General features: G+C 37.7%; 1 protein-coding gene across 2 annotated transcripts in view; it reads right to left on the bottom strand.

The window, feature by feature from the left end:
• The window catches only part of USP15 (ubiquitin specific peptidase 15), a 69,476-nt gene extending 45,963 nt beyond the window's left edge, over positions 1-23,513 (bottom strand). The window contains exons 1-3 of one of the 2 annotated variants that reach the window (XM_086748569.1): positions 23,378-23,513; positions 6,566-6,693; positions 1,581-1,711 (exon numbers count right to left, since the gene is read on the bottom strand). In XM_086748569.1, the coding sequence (XP_086604695.1) occupies positions 1,581-1,711; positions 6,566-6,693; positions 23,378-23,466 (348 nt within the window). In that variant the 5' untranslated portion in view covers positions 23,467-23,513. Of the gene's footprint in view, positions 1-846; positions 910-1,580; positions 1,712-6,565; positions 6,694-23,377 lie in introns of those variants that run through there. The other variant, XM_086748579.1, reaches the window with a different exon arrangement.
• Positions 23,514-25,152: the final 1,639 nt, after the last annotated feature.

Genomic DNA, 25,152 nt, shown 5'->3' with positions numbered 1-25,152 from the left:
CATCTGACAAATATGGTAAAAAAAAAAAAAAAAAGCCACCAGCTAATTGCTAGGAGAGATCTGCTAACTGCTGTACAAATATAACTTGTACGCATGTGCCATAGCGGGTGTGGGGGGGATAATAAAAAAAAAAAACAAAAACACAAAAACAGTGAATGATTTCATTGCTGTTCAGTAGTTTGCCTTAGCTTTAATGACTGCCAACCACTACATTTAAATAAAAATGCATCTTAATTTGAACATTTAATTTGGCCACTCATCACACTCCATGTACTTTTCCAGTTAGTTCCTTCCAAGTAGGAAGCAAGTTACTCTAATTTCCCTTCCCTCTCCTTCCATTTTACCCTCAAAGTGAAAGAATTACAGAACTTTTACTTTACCGTTATGATGGAAGAGCATTGAGTTTGCTGAAATCCATCTTCAGAAAAAAAACAGTAACAAGTTGATAACAGATATATCTTTAAAGGAGCGCCATTTTAATGGATTTCAGCTCTTACAGAGAAATAGACGTTCCAGGGATGTCTCTTTAAAAAACGACCCCTTTTATTGTATTAAAGAGAACATGAATGTTAAAGCCCAAGAAACTACTTTTATTGCTGACCAAATAAATCTTGAAGACACAAAATTTCTTCTATAGCTAAATCTGGCATTTCTTTGAAAGGAATGCACTTCAAGTAAGTGGCCAGCATGCATCTAGTTACACCATACTCATGTCATAGAAGGAAGAAATAGTTATGTTACACCAGAAGTCGTATCAAGCTAAAGCAGTTTTTCAGGAATTAAAATGAACATCCCTGTAACTGAAAGAATACACCCTAACAGTCAAATTAGAAATGGCAAACATACCAAAATATATTTTAAAACTTCAGTAATTCAGTCCAGTGAGGATGCAACTGTAATCACTAATATGAAAATCTTAAGAAATAATACAAACAAAAAAAGATTATATGATCAATACAGTTGTAAAACATCACATCACCTTAATAACAAAGATAGTATGTGCTGGAGCAAAACAAAATTAACATCAAAGATGTTAATTTTTAAGTATCTCATACTGACAGAGGGCCACAGTACTCACCATACAAAGGACTACTACTTGTGCTGAGATAAGCTTTTTGCTTAAAGAAAAAACTCCCTTAGCCAGCTGCTGAACACAGAAGACTCTGCTTATCCAAAAATGAACTACCAATTACTCTGCCAGTGTTAACATTATTAGAGCTAGGTTTTTCACTGACATAGTCAATACAGTTTTAGGGTTTATACTTCATTACAAAAGCATTTGCATTAATAAGACTTAAAAGCTTCTAAAGCAAGTTCTTGAAATATTAGAGGGCTTACTTCCAGAACAACAACAAAAAAAATGTATTATATCCTTTGCATCCTCACTTCTCAATATTAAAAACTTAAGCCTCTAAAATCTGAATAAAAACTAGATATCTATAAGCAGCTAAAGCAGGACTTGTCTATATGATTATAACAGGCAAGGACTTAGAATCTTATAATAAATTCCTGTGCAACTCCTGCATATTGGTAGGACTATATCTGAATCATAGTTATCCCAGTAGGTAATTTAAGAGTACCTTGCGTGCTATTGGCTTTTGACCTTCCATCAGAGTGTACCAGCTAACTAGCCTATTCCAGCCTTCAGTTGGCAAAAGGATGTAGTCCAGCTCATCAATGAGATGTTCCTTGAGAGACTGAGAATCACCATCTACAAGAGAAAGATATTTTTACTTGAATATTGTGCTTCTGTTACTTGAATTTTTAATGTAACATTTTTCATATAAATAGCAAACAAAACATTTTCTGAGTCATAGTTACGTTATCAGTATTATGGTGTTACAAACAAAATTATTTTGAAACTACTTAGGCAAGCTATCCAAGTTCATGCATACCACACTTATTTCAGGTAGTATTCCTACACTCAGGAAACCAAATGACAACTTCATATCCTCATGAAATCATTAAGTGCCTAACTTGCTATCGCACATCATTGTTGCCTTCAGAGAAACCAATTCATTTCTCTACCCACTTCACACACATTCCCACATCACCAGGAATATTTCCTTTTAATGTTACAGTTACATCCTTCACTGAAAATGCAGGAATGGGTAGTTACAGCAGATCCAAGACAAAGTTGGAAGTAATTAATTCCATGTCAGACTGGGAAAACAACATCGTACAACCATCCCACTTAAAGAATCCTACGTGCTCTGGAAACAACTGTCCCTACAAAATTCTTCAAAGTGACAGCAAGAAGTAGCACTTGAAAGGAGTATAACTGGGCAACCTCCTTATATAAGCAGCAGGCTTTTAGCTTTAGTTCAATCTTTATTACAGTAGTAAGAGAGCAGCTAACCTATACGTATAAGAGGTGATTCCAGATCTGAGACACTGTGAGTCTCAGACAATTGGGACAGCTGTCTTTCCACAGGCCAGCAAACATCCCTCTGTACAGAGGGAGATTAAACAGGGAGACCCACACATTGAGCTCCAAAGAATGAATCAGAATTACAAACTTAATGAAGTATGAAAATAAACAGACTATGTATAAAGAATAAATAGAGTGTAATAAATATACAGTCTATTTATTTTCATTATCCTAAGTGAATGAACTGCAGAATTACACACTGCACAATTAAAACTGAGCATAAAAGTAATCTTAAATAATCTGAAATTGCTTCAAGTATTGGCCTTCCACTTGGATTTTTTTTTTTTTTTTTTAAGTAATACTTCTAAGCAAAATGAATACTGTTACCTAAACTCTTCTGCAAGGACAAAAGTAAGTGCACGCTATGCACATATGAAAAGCACTAAGGTCCTCTCATTTGATTATATTTCAGTACTTCTCCTGTGTCTCCTTTGTATAGATTGAGCAAACACAACATAACGTGACTTCAATTAAAAAAAAAAATATCCCGAGCATCAGAAAAGGCATACTTAAAAATTAAAGCTCCTTCAGTAATAACAACTACTCCATTTTTCTGTGTATGCAAGATTTTAACAGGTTTCAACACAATCTTTTCTGTAGGAGGGCAACACTACTGAGGACATTAAAGAGGCGTTCAAGAGATGTGTTCACTTCCTGGTGGAAAGAGTAAACAAGATTCAGCTTACCAAGGTTCTAGAAATCTCCCTGCTCTATCTGCACTTATTACACCTTCAGTTGGTTTAAAGGATTTGTGATTTTAAGGAAAAATCTGGGAGACAAGCAATGCTTTTTGCTTTAATCACCCAAATGGTGAAAATATGGGCAAAGATGGATGCACAGCTTTCTTCTGCTACTATCACTGGCACTGACTCTCTTTCCTTCTCCAGCTAAGTACCTTGATGTGTGAGCAAAACTTGAGAGACCCATGTTGTTCCAAGTTCTCGTATTTTAAGTGTGCAATATTTGTAATTACCATTAGCTGCTCAGAGATGGCAAAAAAGATATTGTTTCCATAATACTTAATCTCTGCAGTTCAGAGATGACTTCACTGAGTCAAGAAGGTACAATATGGTTTGTATGCATTTTATCTGATAAAAAATGTAAATGTGGGAAAAGCTAAACAAAAAAAAACCCTAACAACAACCAAAATGTCAAGATGCAGCCAAGTAAGTATTAGAATTATTAAGTTATTTCAGAAGATAGGATAATCAAGTTCAGAAATAGCCAAAGTATTTGTTGCAATTTTAGCAAGAAAAAACACTAGGGCAACACAGAAGGCAACACAGGAAAGTGGGGAAAAAACCTCAGACTTTGGATTCCACTTGAGGAGCCATAGTACACAAATTTCTCAAGCAAAAAGTAAAATGGAATTTCACATGAACATCTCAGTGAACATACACGTAAATAAAAATTCAGTTCTTAATGGAGATAAATATACTTAATGTGTCTTAAAAGACAGGACTTTATCAACGCACCTGTTTAAAAGGTACTTTCCTTTTTTCCCCTCAGTCTGTTTCATCCTATCTGTAAAAGTAATAATTTTCAATACTCAAGTTTTGGTTCAAAACTGTCTGATTGATTAGGGAAAAATCTATGTGCAAGAACTATATCCAAGAAACATTCACTGAAACAACCCACGACTTACTATCAATTCTTACTTGGCCCACTCACTACCATGCATACGCTGGTTCCATTCTAACCGGGAGTAAAGTCTGGGGAGAAATTCATAAACACATCTTCATGTCCATGTATCTCTTTACAAAGTTCATGCTGTGTTTCCGCACTGATCTGATACTGCTGCAGGAGTTGATACTAAGAAGATATACTTTGGATTCCATTCTGTCTTTCTGAAACACCCAACATTTTTTTCTAGTATAATTTTTTCAGAACCTTATTCCATCAAATAAGTCCGCTGGCTCTGATAACTCAGTCCCTCATATGCAACACTATTTTGTATGATAAACAATCACCTATTCTAAATGGCTACTGCCTTGTGCTTGCTTTGCTAATCTAAAGTTGACTATGTATCTCTTCTTCTGAAGATGGCACATGTGCATTCCAACACACGCAACAACACTTTTGCATATGTTGAGACTAACTGAAATATCTGCGTGTTACTTTCCACTGCTCTCACTTCATCCAAACATTCTGGAAGTAACAGAGCAACAATTAAGTACAATACACTGCTTCAGTTTCCTGGAATCAGTCTTTCTTCAATTTAGGAATGGTTTCCCTTATCACTGCACTGCACCACAGAATATCTGAGAAAGCATGCCCAATTTAGATTATTTTACATTCGTGAAATCAGATGTAAATTTTCAGACTTAAGAGTAACTGAGAGCAACTAGTGCATACTACGTGCCAAAGATGGGATTACAACCCAAGCATCTTCAGGTTCAATTTATGCTACATGGGAAATCTAGTACAGAGGATTGCCGCTTTGCAGCAGGTGAAGCAGACAGCTACCATCTGCTGAGCACTAATGCCCTTAATTTTAAAACTGCCTTCACAAAGGAACAGTAGACGTCAGACAGTAACTGGATGCATGGTATCACTGTCAAGGTAGAGCCATAGTTTTAGAACCATGAGTGAGCAAAAAGTGAAGTTCTTGAACCCCGATGCTGTGTTTAATTTGAAAGGGATATGGGCAGTGTTGAAACAACAGAATACGGGTTTTCAGAAGCTTTTAGCAAAACGGCTAACATGACTTTAGATTTTGGCAGCTAACCCTAATACAGACGTTACATCCACAGTAACTTTAAACATAATCTGAAAATATATGTAGATTAAGTTATAAATAATGCAGATCAACTAACACAGTGCTTTGCACATATAGAAATCATCTTTTTTTTTTAAAGTGGGTAGACACAGAAGAGAGAATAAACTGATGCTGCCTCACTGAGTATAAAAAGATCTTTCTACATCTGATTTCAACTGAAAAGTATCACCTGAATGTGTCCGCCTCACAGCAAGATTTACTACAAGAATGTTCAAAAGATCTAGATCCTCACACTTCAGAAAACAAAACACATCACTCACCTGGAGCAAAAAGACCTTTAAGTTTGCGGATGGAAGAGAACATACAGATGCATACAACAATACAGCACCTTCTTCAGAGGCACTGACACTAGTTACTGTCAGACACGCACACTCACTCACACTGACAACTACTGCAATATGGTACGACAAGTCCTATGAAAGAGGCAATCATCTTTAACATTCAACTAGATACAAACAAGGTATTAATTAAAATAAAATAACAAGATATTAATTACAGTTGAAAAGTTTTGAATGAAGAAAGTGAAAGTTCATAATAAATCCCATGAAGTTGTAAAAATTTGTATTACTATGTCAAAAAAATTATGCAGTACTATTATGTTACCTGTAAAGCAAAGAAGGAAACCAAATATATGCTACATTTTGTATTCATTAGATTTTGCAGATTAAATATTAACAGCTCTAATGGTATTTCAATACTGAACATTAAATATAGAATTTGACCTAAAAATTAAAATATCTGGGAAAATATTGAGATCTGTGTCTACAAAGCCCACTATAGTTCAGCAAGTCAGTCAGACTTGAGTAATTATAGCAGTGACAGAATATAACCATACTTAGAAGACCATAAAAAAATTAGGAAATTATCCTCTATCATGTCACACTACTTTAAACTATCACTGAACTCCGCAATACCTCTTCTTCAAGTGCTCCAGAATCAAAGTAAGGGTTCAGGACTCATTTACAAAAATAAATTTTAGAGTTCAACTTACAAATGTTATTTTAAATCAACCAATTTAGTTAAGCTAAAAAAATTCTAGTGAACTCAAGCTAGCTATTTGTCTAACTTTCAACTCCCAAAGTATCCTAAAATATCATTATAAACCAGTAATTTGTATATTATTAAATATTCTGTTATTACCATTGCAAAGAAGTTATAATAATTTTATTCATAAAATTGTGATTTATTAGAGAAGTCTATTCCAGTTCCCTTGTCACAGTCTGAAAACAAACAAACAGTTTCACCTTCATAAATGCTGAGATTTGTTTGTGCCATCAACTACAAAAGATGAACAATCTGTCACAAACTTGCACTAAATGTTAGTAATGACTTATTACACAATCAGAAGCAGTTACCTTTCAGAAGTCCAGAATTATCAATAGGACCAGGGTAAACATTCTGATCTCCCATCTGGTATTTGTCCCAGCTGTCAAAACCAACATATTTTTTCCACTGCTTGAACCAGCGACTATCAACTAGATACCTTAAATGGAAGAAAACATACAAGTTAATTACTGGCATGCTACTACTTCCTACAGTACCAATGAATTAATATTAACGCACTTGTATCCACCAGCCTTGCAAAATGGAGAATATTCTTCTGTTAAGTCTGCTAACCATTATCAGCACCTCCTACCAACAAGGACTTTAATTGTGGGCAATTAAAGATCCCACTAATCACCGTGTGCAAGTACAGTTTTGCAAAACTGCCAACAGAGCATATCAGAAGTTGAAGAATGGCAAGTTCAAAAAACACTTCCCTTTTCAGCATGAAATATTATGAGCTTTAATTCCTATTCTCAATTTGTGAATTCAGAAGATTCAAGTTAAATCTTTACAATTAGACTGACCAATTTGGTGGCCTTCTATGACGGGGCCACAGCATTGGTGGACAAGGGACGAGCAGTGGATGTCATCTACCCGGATATACGCAAAGCATTTGACACTGTCACACATGACATCCTTCTCTCTAAACTGGAGAGACATGAATCTGATGGACAGATCACTCAGTGCATAAGGAATTGGCTGGATGGCCACACTCACAACAGCTCAACGTCCAAGTGGAGACTGGTGACAAGTGGCACTCCTCAGGGGTCGGTACTGAGACCGGCCCTGTTTAACATCTTTGTCAGCAACATGGACAGTGGGATAGAGTGCACCCTCAGCAAGTCCGCTGACGACACCAAGCTGTGTGGTGTGGTCAGCACACTGGAGGGAAGGGATGCCATCCAGAGGGACACTGACAGATTGGGGAGGTGGGCCTCCCGCAAAACTCATGAAGTTCAACCAGGCCAAGTGCAAGGTCCTGCACATGGATCAGTGTAATCTCAAGCACAAATACAGACTAAGTGGAAAATGCCTCAAGAGCAGCCCTGAGAAGGACTTTGGAGTACTGGTGGATGAGAAGCTCAACATGAGCCGGCAACGTGCCCTTGCAACCCAGAAGGCCAACTGCATCCTGGGTTGCATCAAGAGGAGCGTGGCCAGCAGGTCAAGGGAGGTAATTCTGCCCCTCTACTCAGCCACCTGGAGTACTGTGTCCAGCTCTGGAGCCCCAACATAAGAAGGACGTGGATGTGTTGGAGCGAGTCCAGAAGAGGCCACAAAGACAATAAGAGGGCTGAAGCACCTCTCCTGTGAGGACAGGCTGAGAGAGTTGGGGCTGTTCAGCCTGGAGAAGAGAAGGCTCCAGGGAGACCTTATAGCAGTCTTCCAGTATCTAAAGAGGGCTTTTAGGCAAGATGGGGAGAAACTCTTTAGCAGGGGCTGTTTTGATAAGATGAGGGGTAATGATTTTAAAATAGAGGGAGGCACATTAACTAGACATAAAGAAAAAAATTTTTACAATGATGGTGGTGAAGCACTGGAACAGGTTGCCCAGAGAGGTGGTGGATGCCCCATCGTGGAAACATTCAAGGCCAGTTTGTACGGGACTGAGCAACCTGATCTGGTTGGAGATGTCCCTGCTCCTTGCAGGCTGGTTGGACTAGATGGCCTTTAAAGGTCCCTTCCAACCCAAACCTTTCTATGATTCTATAATTAGACATCTCTTTCAAAAAATGAGAGAGAACTTTTAGCGAAGTATTTTTCCTGCTGGAGTTTCATTTACAACATTCAAATGCAAGTTGAAAAATTCCAGAACTGATGTCCTGTCAAGAACCAGAGAGTCTAAGTGTTTTCTTCCTTTGACTCAGCATCAACACATACAGTAAATGTTCTGCTTTTAAGGCAGTACTAGATGTTCCTCCTACATATAATTATCAACTTCACACTTCCATATAAAAGGATAGCTCTAAACTCAGCTCCACAGTATTTCTACCCAGATTAAACTGTTGCCAGTTTGGCTTTTCCTAAGCCCAGTAATACCCATACTTTGTATCTTTTTGTCCACCCAAAGATATCAAATTTGTTCAGTGATCCTCAGACTTTTTTAGATATTTCTTTTTCCAGAGATCATCTTCACTATTTCTCTTTCCTAAAAGTATCCATCTCCCTCCATCTGGTCTGTACCAACCCTTTTGCTGCTACCCTAGTACACGTCAGAATATCACTATCGGGATGAAATGCTAGATCAAACTAAATATCATACCTTATCCTCATTCTTTTCTCTTGACTACTGAACTTGTATTTGTAGCATACCAATAATATGTTACTGAACCTTCAAGACATCTCAAAACCTGCTGGTGATTCAAATACTACTGTGCTAATACATATAGCTTTATTAGGCAATCATTCTGTAGGAGTTACTCATGAACACCATGGAACAACACAGAACAAAAACATTAACACCCACAATTCTTGTAATCAAAGAACACAAACATCACTTGAGTACACATTTTACTGAATAGGTTTAAAAAAATACACTAGCCGGGCCTTAAATTTGTGCTTCTGAATGATGTAACCACAATAAGAATTAACAAACCTAAGACACTAAGTCTTAACTTATTTCTTCTTCTCAAGTCCAGTTCATTTTTTACACACAGATCAAGCCTGCAGTCAACCTTCAGAAGTACTGCTAGCAAACCTGTGCTAAAGAAGAAATTACTACTGAGTAGTACTCAGTAAGTGGGATCCTTTGTAGTCAACTTATAAGATTCTCTTTTCAATAAGCCCCCATATTTCAGTTTGTACAGAACACACTCTCAAGCATGTGAATCTACAGGTCAAAGTTCTTCTGAAAGTAAGAGGAAAAGGCATTAGAAAGCTACACATAAGATCACCACAGGCTTTTGGATGCTTTCAAGTACATCAAAGACTAAGGTCTCAAAAACAACTTTACGTCATCTGTGACAACAGCATCCTAATTCACATGGTAAACAGTCTTGATTCAGAATATCATTACATCAACAGTAATAATCAGTCTGTGAACAAATTACTTCTGACTTTAGCTTGTAACTACCCTAAAAGCAAACAACATAAATAGCAAAGGCAGAGCTGTATCTCAACTGCTGCAGACATAGTTCTGTCAATGTAAAAACTTTGGTTAGGGACTAAATTTCTCCTTTACTGCACCAGTGCCAGTCATACACTGGAGTAATGTACTTTTATAATCTCAAGTGTAACGCTTCGTCTTGTATCTATTCTACTATCACAACCTGTTACTACTGCTCAGGAGTCATCAACTACTATGAGCTGCTATTTCTTCTGAAACTGTTCTGTACACAACTTTGAATTTGGAACACATAACTTCTTTCTGTAATTTTAAACACTTAATAAATCAGTCAGAAAACAATCTCAAACTGTTTTTTTGAACCAAAATATAGAAAAAAAAAAGTTAAGTTTTTAAAACAATCAAGGAAATGTACATGAGAAGTATTTTGCTGTAAAAGTGCCCTTTTCCACTTTTACCAAACTCAGAAACAGACTTAACAGGGTGTTTTGAGCACAATGCATCTCACCAAATTAGCAATGAAACAGCATGGTTGAAATCCTATTCCAGAAAGATGAGGTACTTAACATCACTATGATTTTACAATACTCAATCATTCTAAAGTAGCCTGGCCCAGCACTGATTGTTTCAGTTTTGTGGCAAAATTCCCTTGACATGCATTGTTTTGTTTAGAGCATGTTTAGAACATAATAGGAAACAAGACTGGATAAGGCTAAGCTGCAATAAAGATGGTGAAATTTGGGATAAAATACAGTAAAAAAAAAAAAATCTAAAAATGCAGGCTATTACAAAAATAAACAGATTTAAACATTATTAATGCTCATAAAAAGGTAAAACTTATCTAGTGCAAATCTGAGTAGTTTAAGTCCCACACACGTTTCACTGGACATATGCAAAAATCAAACTCATTCAGATAGAATACACTGATTTCTTCACCATTTCCCATTGTCTACGCTGTTCAGTGAAGTTATAAGAACTTCTTAACAAAGGAATGAGCTTCTCAAAATAATTCATAACTTCGTGTGCAGAAAACCTCATTTTATAACACAAGAAAGTATGCAAGGAAATAAAGCCTTACTGTCTTACGTAAAAGCCTTTTCCAAACTTAACTTTTCAGGTTCTTGTAACACTGTAGCAGATTTAATGATCACTGCAGCAAAACCCGTGAAACCACAAACCTCAAACTGTTGTGAAATTAAATGAAAAACAACTTCAACTATCAAAACTGATCAGCTTGTGAAAACAGGCATATAATGTGACATGTAATTTAAAATTTGGCATCATCATTTAAAACAAGCATTCCATTACAGAAAAAACAAGAGCATGACTTTTAAAAAATATCAGACGAAAGCAAAGATATAAGCTTTAAATCTTGAAAAGTCCCTTCAAAACACCATGTTTGCCTTTATGCAATAGATAGAGGAAGTGAAGAAACATTGTAATGCTTTCCAGTATGCTTTAAAATATTGAAGTGTTATCTTCTCTTTCCTGGAAGAGAAAAATAGACACATAGACTCTACAAAGTAAGTCTGAATTGCTATGACCATGTCAAACAGACTGCCTTTATTCTACAGAGTGCAAATATAATTGAATATAGAGTCTGATATTAGAGATATTTTTTCCTTTCCCCCCGAGTCTGCCAGAACAAATCTGATGTTACTATAATTGAATCATTGGTATTTTTGTCTTTTTCTTTGTAAAGTACAAGTAGCAGCAGTTCTTCCCACATTTGCAAAAATCCAGTTCTTTCACTCTGCCTGTACAAATCCCAATTCCTTTTTACAAGAGCCACTTAATAGTTGACTAATTTTTTTCTGTAATGAATGGGAAAAGGGATATTGAATTTGATTAATCTGACATGCTCTTGCTTTTTGCTTTATACACAAAGTTTTCAGTCTTATGAACATACTCAAGGCCAACAACAGTACTCTCACCTTTCTGTTCTGCTGTGGCCATCCAGCACCATTTTATAACAGCCATAACTGCATGTGGTTACGAATGTAGCCACCCTACCACCAAATCTGCCAGCCTTGTCCCCTCCTCCATCCCATTGCCTCTACTTTCTTGATCTAAATTTGAGTGAACTATGAACCTTAAAGAAGGAAAGCTATAATTTTACACAGAACAGAAATGATCATATAGGGAAAATGTCCATTGTTTTAATTAATGCTTAACAAATTACTGCTCCTGTAGAACCACATTACTTATCATATGCTTTGTGTTAAATGTCTGATCATAAACTAAACTAAAAACTTTGATAATGGGACTTAACAGTGCAAGAAAGCTTGGGGTCCACTGTTCTAGATTTTACATGTTCGCCATTACCTATTTCAACATTTCATCAACTTTGTTCTTCCACATTCAATTAATTTTGACACCAATCAAATTTTGTTCTGCAATGTCTCTTCACAAACATCTCTACGTGAAAAGTTGTAACATTTCCGTTTCTTAACACAAAGTACAAGAACTTACATCACTTCTCTTCAAATTTAGGAATTTGCACTTACATGCACAAATAAGAGATTAACATTTCTAGCATTAAAAAGTTGAGAGGCCATCTATAAACTATGCCAGTATCTAAGCGTGATAAGAACCAAACAGCACAGTCAAGTTCCTGCCCTGTAAAAAAAATGCTGAAGGACAACCAAATCTTAAGAAAATTCACATAAAGTTTGAGATCCACTGAGCAGAGTCTGCCCAGTAGTACAATGGAGAAAAGCAAAATGAAAAACTCATGAATACAAAAATTTGGAAGCTACTCAAATTACTTTGTCTTTATACCTTTTCCTTTCTTGTTTACCTACTTAAATTCACTGAATAGTACTTTGTTAGACTAGTGTATTTTGGACACACAGACAAAGCTGTGAGGAACAATTTAAAAAAAGCTAAATGGGTGCAAAACACTATTCTAAGATTGAATTCTGCAACTAAAAATAACTAAAAAAAATAATCTGTAAGGCATAATTAAAACTGATTACTTTCAGACAGGTAAGAGCCTACACGCATTTTTTTTCAAGATGCATTCTACTGAAGAATAAAAGAATGAAAAAGGGAAGATCATTAAATCTGTGTGCGCTCAAGAGCAAAGCGTAATACTTCGGTTAATATTGTGTGTAACGTGAAGCAGTATATATCTATCTCTTGGTACTATTTTTTAAATAGAGGGAATCAGGAAGATCAATTTATTAGAAAAAGGAACAAATGGGACACTGCCAGTTCTCAGGATTTCTTACAGACCACATCATACTACAATAATCAAACCTGAAACAAAAATATTATAGATTTAATGCAGCACTATATATTTCACCAGAGCCTAGTGAACTACCTGCTATAGACCACAGACTATAACTTAGAAAGTACTGCCTTACTCACTATCCCAGTACGTAGTGCTTAATATCCTTTATAAACAAAGGTTGGCGGGACACTTATGTAAGTCCAGTAATGAATTTATTTTCTACTTAGAGATAACTGCATTTAATTGACTCAGGATCTATCAACATTATTTACACTTCCTAATTTAAAGAAGCATGGAGTCTTTATTTTCAGACAGATATTAAGAGCAAACTCAGTAGACCAGTTTACTACAATGTTGAGGTAACATGCATTACACACAAAAGAATTAAGTGAATTTATATAGCAAAGAAAAAAAATTGCAGATATAGATTTTGAAAAATGCTAACAGAGATTGTAGCTGTGAATTCTTGCAGCTAATTACTCGTTATGTGTATGCACGTGCATACATATGCACATGTATACATATGCCTTACACATATTAGGCATATTAATGAGCATTTTGCTACTTCAGTAGAAATCTGATATAGGCAAAAGCAGTTACTTTGAGTTACTATGGAATACAGTCACAGAAGCTGTAATTTTCCGCCTTTACAAGAACTTGGTTCTTAATCAATAGATGAAATACTGCTTTTCCAGTAAGACTAGGGAAAATAGAAATTTGCACTCAAACGCCATACACTTCCCTCATCTTTACGCAGGAAAGATATACTATGATAAGATTATGCTGCAAAAAAAAAAAATTAATGCAATTACATTACATTCAGCTTAGGGATCAATCTGCTAAAGTACTTACAAGTACATAGCTAATATCCAGACTTCTTAGCACGAAGGGAAAAAGTAAAACCCAGAAAATGACAGACTATAGGCTTTTGCTCCTACAAACATGTTCAATATAGCATTCTCACCAAGATCAACAAGACTACTCATCTACATAAAACAGAGAAGGTACCCTGTAAGAAGGCAACTTAATTTATCTTTTCATCAATGTTATAATATCCATGATACAATCAACCACCTAAAACCTAAGTATTACCCATGAGGGACTTTCAGTAATTTAAGAGCAAAAGACATACCTCAAGTAAACAAGCTACATCTGCTAAAACCTCATTTCTTAAATAAGATTAGATCACTTTTTAGGGGAAAATTATTAAAAACTTTTAGTATACACTTGAGACAAGGTACGCTTCACTGAACTCAAGTTGTCCCAGATACAAAAATAGCATATAATACGTTAGTAAAACAGAGACAAATTGTCTGTGCATTAAACTTGGTACAATATTTTGCTTTTAGTTTTGTTACTATTACCTAATACAGGAAAGCGTTCCAAACCAGTCTAACGTTACAACAGTTTTTTGATCTGTGGACTTGACTGAGAAAGCTACCCCAGGACAGCTTAACAAAGTTAAAAAACATGGCCTATCCATTTTTTAAAACTATGATTAAGAAATGTTTGTTAGTTAACTCTGATGGAATCAAGACATCACTCAAGTAGGAAACACAAATGTCGCTCTCTCAGATGTCATCAGTCAAGCTAGTGAGCAGGATAACCAACCCACCCTCAGGAGTAAAACACACCTGAAGGACTTGTAGAAGAGACTGAGGGAGAGAACTGTCTCAAATCTCCAGATATGCTGTTTTGAGGGGCAAACCTTAAAAACTAAACCAACTTTACAGCAACGCGAACTGATTAACTCTAAATCAGAAAATGCTTGACATTTATTGGCTTTTCAAATAAATCAGTCACCTCAAATTGCTTGATGAAAACAGTACAACCAAGTTTGATTACACTAAAGTCAGTTAGAGCCAAAAAGCTGATAACAGAAATATATAAATATTGGAATAGCCTCAAACTTTTACCTAAAAGTAAGCAAAAATATGCATGTATGATTTGCACAGTTTAATTAGTTTTAGGGGTTTTCTCTTAGTTGTATTATGTATCCTTAAAAATATCTAAATTTTCTTAGAGCAAGTAGAATCAAAAAGCCATAGAACATGTTTGTGAACATGTGTCCAGTTGAAGTCTGGCCTACTTCAGTACTCAGCATTTACTACAGAGTGGAGCTTCAAATCGCTTCATAAGACGTATCTGCTCTCATCTGTAAAATGTTTCTTGCCTGTCCCTAATACACAAGGGACAATTTATACTTGAGTCCCCTGAAATGCCAGATACTGAACAAAACACGAGGAAATGGAATGAAGCTGCAGTGGGTGAAGTTCAGACTGGACATTAGGAAAAGGTTCTTCACTGGAGGGGTGGGGGGAGTGCAGTCGGTCAGTGGAACAGGCTCCTCACAGGGAAGCGGTCACGGCACCAAGGCTGTCAGAGTTCAAGGAGCATCTCAACAACGCTCTTAGTCACATGGTTTAGCTTTAGGTAGTCCTGTGAGGAGCAGTGAGTTGGACTCAATGATCCTTATGGATCCCTTCCAACTTCATACGTTCTACGAAAACCTCATATCCTTTCAGAGCACAAGAGGAGCTACCTTTGCAGACAGACAATGTATTAAAGTTTGCAGAATATCTTTAGAACATTCCACAACAGCGGAATTTGTTCTGATAATAAAGACATGGAAAAACCGTGCAATCACAAGTGGAGCACATGACAACATACTTTACCAAAGTGTACGTTCTCCCTTTGATACACAAAAAGTTTTGATATCATGTGGATTCAGCGTTATCACTGCAGAGGTCCAAACCCTGCAAATACAAACTCCAACATCATTCTCCTTCCACAGGCTGATGACAAAAGGCCTCACTTGAGGTCTCAGGGTCCTCACAGATTGCATTTGCTCATCTTCCAATCTTCATTCAGACTAGTGGGAGTCCACTGATAATGCAAAGGGGTTGAAAACCAAAATTATAACGTTCCTTGATATCTTCTGATATTACATGTCACTTCATTTCCTTGAAAAGCAGTGATAACTGTGGGTCATACCTAGCTCATCCCATACAGAAGCCATTTTCCAATACTATATCCCCATTTAAGCACAACTTTTCTTTAAATAATTCTGTTATTTGAACAATTTCTTGGCAAGTACTGACAAAGCACAATGCTTAAGATCTCACCCTATTTTTCTATCCCCAGGTTGTTTTCAAAGCACAGATTACTTTTGACCTTAAACTACTTTTAGTTAGTATTATTTTATTGTAAAAGAATATATTCCTCAAAGCTATATAAAACGTGGTCTTTGACTTTATTCTGATGGTTAGAAGCAAACAAGGTTTGTTTAGAAGTATTGCAAGCCAACAATAAAAAGTTAGTCATAGCTATTTTAAACTTGCTTTAGCTGAAGACACTGAACAGACTAAATCCACATTTAGGATGATTTTAGATCAGTTATTCCAACCTCATCTAGCCCCTACAGACAACAATACTGAGAAAACACTCCACTGCAAGTGTTTTTATTCTTTGGGCCTCACTGAGGTGGGATGAAATGTTGATTATTTCTGGTATTTACAAAGGACTGTCCATTTCCGTGATTAAGGGCCATTAGCCTGGTTCCTGGTTGTGTTATCATCAGTTACTGGACTGAAGAGTTTCTCCAATACAATGTACACGTCACACAGTACTTCTTTCATTATCTTTCCCAATATAGGCATACTAGCAACAAACATTTTGGTCCTTTCACTCCCATATAAAATATCCAAATATTAAAACACAATTACCAGGTGACAGCCATGCACCATATCCAAATACATGTTCATATTGGGTCAGTCAATTAAAATTATCAACAAAAGACTGTACCCTTACGAATGATCAAGTATAGAGACTTACAGTAGCCCAAAATGGGATTACTTATAGCCTTTGTTGATTAACTTACAAGAACAAAAGAATGAAGCTATTACAACACTTGCAAATGCACCTCCATTTCTTTAAAAAAAAAAATCAGCAATAAATTTACATAAGTTTTAAAATTTCACAGCTGCATAAACATGTATGGACATTGTTCTCCCAACAAAAGAAAATAATAGTACTAGCAGGAAAGCTGCTAATTGATTTTTAAAATTCTCTCATGGTTTGTAACTTTTTCACGTAATTTAACTTCACCTGTGGTTTAATGGACACTGTGATTTAATAAGCCTTATTAACACAGCATCAACATCACAAAGTACAACAGCATTCATTCTTTACCTTAATACCCAGGTCGACAGAAAAATATTTCAACAGTATGGCTATGGTCTTGGTATTTCCCATCGCTGTCAAAAGCAATCTGAAGGCACTTCTCAGTTATACACAGACACGTATAAACAACATGTAACCTAGATTTATTTATATTGACTGATAGGTCAGCTCTTCAACTTCAAAATCAAAAGAGTTAATTTTAGTATGCAGTAAGGAGACTTTACAGAGACACACTCATTCCATCACAGCGTCCTGCTGGGACATCGTATCTTCTGAACACAAGCTATTTCATTTTTAACAGCAAAACTGTGCAAATTGTCCAGAGAGATAGTTGAGGATTTTTTTTTTTTACCCTCTTCACTGTGCATGAGTACAGATTAAGCAATACCTAGAACAAAGTGGAACAACCGTGTTGCTGAAAGCAAATTAGGACTCCTCTTTAAAGGCACAGCGTTCAATTTTTGTTCTTCCAAAACTGTAATTGCAAAAATAAGAGAGGTAAGAATGGGTTTGTACCTGTATTTCTACTCTGATCAGGCTAGCCAAATTTGCTTGACTAAGTACACAAGATTAACAGATGCCTTCAAAATTTAAAATTCTTTCAGAATTAACAAGTTCTTAACAGTTCAACATGATGATAATTATTAGACTCTATCACATACAAACCAAACTTCCATTTTATTCAAAATTCAGGTAAATCCACAAGAAAAAAACCACCAAGGGTCAAAGAGAAAAAAATACATTGCTTAGCTCATATTTTTAATAAATCTTAGTCTAAATATTTCACATCCCTCTTCAGAAGTAAAAACTTTGTTTAACTAAATGCACCAAGATAATTTCAAATCAACTAATCAATCAAATTCTCCCTACAGCTCCCCATGCTCAGTTCCCACAATGTGCTGCAATAGCCTCAGGAGCACTTCACACATACCGCAAGAGTATGTAATCAGGCAAAAAGCCTGATTCAGCCAAAATTAATGGACTGCATTTTTATGTTAAAATTTCAGTATGAACATTACATTAACAACCACGTATTTTGAATACACTTATAAATTTATCGTTCAAGTAAGGACTTTTCATTAATAAATAATTTAACTCCTAAATCAATGTCTGGCTTTCAATTTTCAGCCAAAAGCCTGACACAAACATGATTTTGAGTTTAACATGCTCTCACTCTGCCTAATTAATTAACAGAAGAAAACTGCATCTAGACATTTCCATTGCAAGTATTCTCCCAGAGGAATTTAAACTAGAACATTCTGTACATCTTCAAAAGCTGTTGGTGAAATGCAGCACCATTCCACATGCAGTGAGACAAATCTAACAGAAAACTTCAACCACAAGGTCTTAAAGTAAAAAATCAGCAACTTAAATCTAACTTGGAAGAAAAAGCAGCCAATTCTCAATTCTATCCTTAGAACACTGATGTAGTGTTCCTTCTTTCTCATTATGAGGCCATCAGAACAGTTTAGGATATTATTTCAAATGTTACTGAGGTGCTAAGTGCAGATCCACAACATCTCATTATGTTCTCAGTGAAATCAACTAGAATCTTCCATCAATGTTCAATCTAGATTCTGTTCCTGTACAGCACAATGATGGATGATCAAATGTGGAAAACACTGACAAGACCACAGTGTAAAATACTATTAAAGCTAAGCACTTCAGCATCAAGGTTATCATCAACGACAGACACTGGTGGGTTTTCAAGGAGCACTATATATGCCTGTTCATCAAGATTCATGAGTTTTCATTGCAACCAGAATTAAAATACTTATACATTTTTGGTGGGGAAATTCTTTAAATACACTTCTGGAGGTGAAATCCTTTTGGGTTGAACTTTTTTTATCTACTGATCATTCACTGGGAAGGATTTCTACCCTACTTAAATTTTTACTTAAGTGTCTTCAGTGACTGAATTTTACAATTAAAAAGCCAATAAAATTCTCACAGTGAAAAAAAAATAATTATTTTCTTCACCCTTGCAAGAAATGCACTCTATGAGTAACAACAGTACTCCCTCTGCACTCACCAGAACTTCCAAAGTTACGTGTATCAGAGACATATCTCAAAGAACACAAAATACTACACTTCTGTAGTTTTCCCGATTTCCAAGTTTTAAAACTCAAGAACAGATTAAGAATCTATCTCATCACTCTGACTGGCACCAAAATTCATTGGCTAGCAGTCACTGGAAATCAACATCTTCCTTCTTTACAGATAGTGTCTTAAATCTTTATCTGCTCATCTAAAAATCCTAGAAGACACCATCTTATGTAATTATTTCAGCACAGGACTCAATATTCTAGCAAAACAGACAAAGGCTCTTAAAGTTGTTCTCTAAAAGGCAAGGCTTCCACCTCCTCTATTAAATTTTGAGATTTTTTTAACTCATTCCAAATTAACGGCTTCTGTGACATGTGGACACCAGAACTGGACAGTATGAATGGTTTCACTACTAATACATTACTGTATACAGTACATCTCTCTGTACTGCTACTCCGTATTCCCTATTCAAACATCTAAAGATTGCCTGTGTTCCTTTAGCCACCAAATAAACTCCTCGTGATAGTTTTTGTCCACTGTAACAGCCTAATTATTGTCTAAGTTACTGCTTTAAAGAATACAAACAACATCTACATTCTCATCTGCTCACAAATTGCTACGACAAGTAATAGATGAAAGAAGCACAATGGGGAAAATTCTGGGACACAGAAAAATTGGTGAAACGGACTGCTAAGGCTGGGCTGTTAGCCTTATCAGTCACTATGACGTGAACCACTTATTGACAGGTGATACTTAGAGGCGAGAAACATGGTCTCACATTCTAGACCACGGAGGGCCAACTGTGTAAGAGGTAGCAAAGGAAAGAGTATGAAAGCATTTGTAATGCTACATTTAAGTAACTGAGACAACACCTCTGACTAAGAGAGCCACAAAAGAACAGGAACTACAGGCAAAGCAAGGCTGAAAGTGGTCTTAAAGGTAAAGACAAGAGATAACTCAATATGGGGAGGAAAATAGAGATATTCACACAAGAAGAAATCACACACAAGAAGAAATCACACACAAGAAGAAATCACACACAAGAAGAAATCACACACAAGAAGAAATCACACACAAGAAGAAATCACACACAAGAACTGACAAGAGTCTTCATCACCTCTAAGAAAACTGTTCCAAGATCAATAACTTTTCAGTGTTGAAAACTGTACCTCAGTGACACTGTAAAACCAGAAAAACTTGGCAAGGTTCTCAAGAATATCACTGCAGCTACAAAGACATTAAATGACATCACCAAGACCACTTGGTCATGCAAATTATACAGTGGCTAAAAAACTGGTGAACATCAACAGCTCTTCAATTTCTGAGAGTAGATACAGGAAGACACTGATTGAGTTCAAATTTGTCTGCAGCTGTAACAATCAATATTTTTTGTTTTTATAAATGACGTTAAAATCTCCGCAAACAATAAAAATTCTTACTTGCCAAGCATCAGTAGAATTTCAAAACATTGAGAAGTAATCATATCAGATCCTAAAACTGAGAGATATACAATGAAATACAGCATTTCTCTTCCAAAACAAAATTCTAGGTCCTTCAACCACTTAACCTGAAGGTTCTTGGATAGTATTGCAAGAAGAAAGAATTATGTATAATTCAAGTTTCTTGGAATGATAGTGTGGTTTTTAATGCTGAATTCAATAATAAAAGTAGTCAACCTTATTTAAAACAATTGATAAACAAAAGAGGTTCTTGCTTGGAAAAGCTTAAATTTGATGTTTATTTAATGTATGTTTAGAAAAATAAGATAAATGGAGAGATGGATGAATCCTTGACCCCTCCTAGCTTAATAATTTAATTTATTAACTGTCCATAAAAGAATGCAAAAAAGACCATTGGGACAAACCAACCGAGAATCCTGTCCGTGAGGACAGAACAGTCAAAAGACACTTGCCTTGTCTGTTCACTGAAGCAATATATTTTAACCTATACTATCCCAAAGCTACTCTTAAAAACATCCAATGAAGCACATTCTACCAGCTCATTAAACTGCCTGCTCAAATGTTTCCTGATTCTATAAATTCTTTTCCAATATTTAACTCTAAAAACATCACATTTCAAATCAGTTTCATTTTTCTCTCTGCAGTGCACATGAAGAACTAATGAAGAAATTCAGTGCCTTCTTTATAGATACTATAAGACTTGCCTTTCTTTGCCCTACTCTTTAGTTCCCTTTTTCTTACAGAAAGCCCCCAAAGCTTTATACTTTCCTTATATAGCTTCTTGTTCTCTACACACTAAATTCTGAAGAGCATGGATGAGACTTTCAGTATAAGCCAGTAATTTTAAAAGAACTGTATTTTAGTGCTTTAAAGCTCAAACAGAACAAGCTAATATGGCATTGCTCACATTTTTTCAGCAACATTTACTATTGAACGAATGCAAATTGCAATTCTGAATCATGACTTAGAGTACTTCAACTGTTCCATTTCCTTACTGACGCCTCAAAATATCAAAAAGCTATTGACAAAATACCTCTGAAAAGAGCATTTGGACTAAACATACCTCTTAAATCATGAAGTTAAATACATAGCTCTAAGTATTAATCCTATGAACGTACATGCATACACATTTATGTTGCTAGATGTAATAGTTCATGAGTCAAAGTTAATAGGACTTTGCCACAGCTTATTCAGTCTTAAAACACTCGATTAATATCACTATCATAATCACAGCTAGGTATATTTCTTTTCAGAGAATGTTCAGAAGCTTGTTCCATTTAACTGATTTTTTCATGTTAAAAGATTTAATGTACTAAAAAAATACAGCAGAGTAAACTTACTGTTTTAGTCATGATATAAACTTGTCATAAAGTTACTTTCACTTTGAATAATATTAACTATTTGAGACTTTTTTTTTTAGTATTTGGTAAGCACCCAACAGAACCACAAAAAAAAAAAAAAAAAAGCCAAAAAAAAACCCTCTTAGAAGATTGCAAGTCTGAGCACCCTTTTACTACCGCTGGTCATTTTCAGCACTACCATGTGAATTGATTTCCTTTTTCTAGTTGCTTACACTTTTTCAGTTTAAGAGCAGTCTGTTCGCATGCCAAAACTGAACATATACTCAGCAGTATTTGAATAATGCATCAGAATGTATGCTTCTGACACATGCTGCAGTATCAACACTGTTAAATATAGTCTTTTATAGAACAGGAACAGTGAGTGATGACAGCTGAAATGAGGTGGGCAAGTTCTACTTTTGTGTACTCCTATTTAATTTTCAGTAAGTTAATGCTTCAGCCTTTGTCTTTGGGTGACAGTTTCACACAGGAAGAGCTGAAGAGGTTGAGTGGTGCAAAAAGTGTCAGTTCCTTTTTTTTTTTCTCCCCCTCTTAAAAAAAAAAAAAAGTCCTGTTTCCTAGCCTCAGAGAACTACAACTACAGAAGCTCAATTCCCAAATACGTGCTAGAAAGAGGTGTTTATTTAACTTAATTCTTTTCAACTATGGATTATTCTGTTGACAATCTGTATGGCATACTGAGAAATATTTTCTGACTGAGCAGGAAAACATATTTTTAGACGTTTATTGTGGAACAGGTATAAGGACCCGTTTGCACTTCCGGTGGCTGTTTCTTAGGTAGTTAACAGGTTCGTGGTCAAAACAAAATTTAAAATTAAGGCTTATCGCAGCTGTGGACCGGCTTCAGGTAGAAGCCGTAGACCGGCGAGGGTAGAGACATAATTTCTGACAACTTGAAGGTGACGCCGCCAAGGGCCGTTTCCTCCTTTCAGCCCGGATAATGGAAGAAACGCCTGGTAGCAGATCTCTTCCCTCCCTCCCCGCCTCAATCCCGGCTTCAGTGTTTCTCCCCGCGACGCCAAACAAGCTCCCCGCGGCCTCCGGGCCCCTTGCTGTCATCCGCGGCCGCCACCCGGCACCGCGCCCCGCCAGTCACGCCGCTCCCTCCCCTCCCCCGCAGCCCGGCCGGGAGCTGACCTCGGTGCCTGCCCCCACCGGGCGCCTCAGCGGCGCGGCGCGGCCCTACCGGCCGCCAGCAGCCGAGGCCAAGCCGAGGGCCCGCCGCCGCCCCGAGGCGGCCGGTCCCCACCTGACAGGGGCTGAGGGACGCAGGGGTACGATGCTGCCCCAGTCCCCGCCTCACCCACCTTCCCGCCCCCTCCCCCCCTCTCCCGGCAGCCCCCAGCGCAGGCAGGGGCCCAGCCGCCCCCGGGAGCGGGGAGGGCTGAGGGGAAGGAGGTCGGTCCCTCCGCCAGCCGAGCGGCACCGGGGGCGGAGGGAGCCGCCCCCGCCGATCAGCCCAGGTCCCCCCGCCCTCTCCGCCCCTCCCTCACCAGGTGTCGCCCTTGCGGAGGGCGGTTTTGAGCAGCGCCGCGACGTCCGTGCGCTGGGTCTCCAGATCCGCCGCGCCTCCCTCCGCCATCTTCTCCCCCCGGCAGCAGCGGCGGCGGCAACGGCAGCAGGGGCAGGAACGGGCCGCGCTGCATGCTGGGAGTGACGCCACAGGGAGACGCCCTCTTCCCCCTCCCTTCCCAGAATCCGCAGGGCGGGGACAGAGGCCAACCTGACGAGGGACAGCGCCCCCTCGCGGCCAGGAGGTCTTTCGTCTCACCAGCGGGAACGGGGGCGTATGCGGGGCCTCTCGGGGTGGGCGTCGCTTCTGCGCGGCGGGTGGGCGCTGAGGGGTTGCCAGGGGTGCCTCAGCTGGAGGCCTGCGCTGCCGGGAGTGCCCGGCGAGCCCGTCTTCAAACCCGCTCGGCTGGGCCTGCCTGGGCGCCGGCTGGTGCGGCCGTGCCCTGCGGCTCGGTGTCTCCCCGCCCTGGCCGGGCGACCGCGGCAACCCCGGCCTTCCCGTCCCGGCCTAGGTCTGTGGTTTGAAATGTGTCAGAAAGAGGAGATCGTAGTTATAGAATAAAGAACCGTCTCCTTGCAACATTACCTTCAGGTTTTTTTTTAATTTTAAGCGTGTGCGTAAATTAGATGCTGTGTGCCTTGCTAACAAATGAGTGGTTTGGATTCCCATAATTCATATAACGATATAGTCTGTATTATTGTGCAAATACTGTTGGGAATTTAAATGGGCTGTGTGAATCACATTAACTTTCCCAGACCTTTGCAGAGACCAAAGGATAATTTGCTGTGATTGTTCCAGTCACTCTTATCTGAACCTTGTACAAACAGTGCAACCTGCCATTTGGCGTTTCACCAAAAAACCCAGTCCGTGTGTTGTATCACATTAGCAAGGTGTTGTCTGTCTTCACACTTGTACACAGGTTTCATAAAATCAAACATTTATAGAAGTTTTGGGCTGGAGGGTGGAGAATGCTGATTACAAACACCTGAAAACAAAGTTTATCTTTGTGGATCTGGCTGGTGTATCTATAATGCGTGCAATTATATATCTAGCCCCCTTCCTCCACCCAAGTCATTGTAACATGCTGAATTGTATGACGTAACACTAAAAATGTATCATAGGCTGCCAGTCATATATTATAAGCTATTAAGCATTATTAGCTATTAGCTAATTAGCACTTATGAGCTAGTAGCATGTAGTGTTATAAATAGTACTAAAGATTGCTCTTTAGATACACACACAGCAAAAAAGAGAGTGGAAGTAATGCTTTTATGCAGCCATGGTAGTCCAAAATGAACTGGTTTTGTTTTGGTTTGGTTTTTTTGCCAGGTTTATCAGTGAAGATGATGATGTTGAAATAAAGGCAAAGTCAGGATTTGTAGCAGGAAAGAGAATATAGGTGTCATATCGAATATGTGAGTGGAATTCCTAAGAGCTTGGAGTGACTGGTGGTGACATTCATGGCTTCTTTAAGAGCTGAAATAGGAAATTCCAGGAGGAGGGGCAAGCAAATTAAAGATATATGGAGAGTTATATTGAGAGCTGTGGCTAATGGCCACATTCAGTGAGAGGACAGGGAACTAAACTGGACAACAGTTTTTTATTTCCAGCTGTTAGAAGAATAAATTTATGGATTAGAATGTCAGAGTCTGGAAAGAACTGTGGCACCTTCCCAGCCTGAACACACCACGTCTTGACAAGTAAGGGCAGTGTTTTAAACTTAGGTTATCTGTATGCCAAACTTAAAGTTTTTTA

Source organism: Chlamydotis macqueenii, chromosome 1 (genome assembly GCF_036417535.1).
Source record: "Chlamydotis macqueenii isolate bChlMac1 chromosome 1, bChlMac1.mat, whole genome shotgun sequence".
Lineage (NCBI taxonomy): Eukaryota > Metazoa > Chordata > Aves > Otidiformes > Otididae > Chlamydotis > Chlamydotis macqueenii.
The sequence above is the reverse complement of the archived record's forward strand: the minus strand, read 5'-3'. Positions and strand labels throughout refer to the sequence as shown.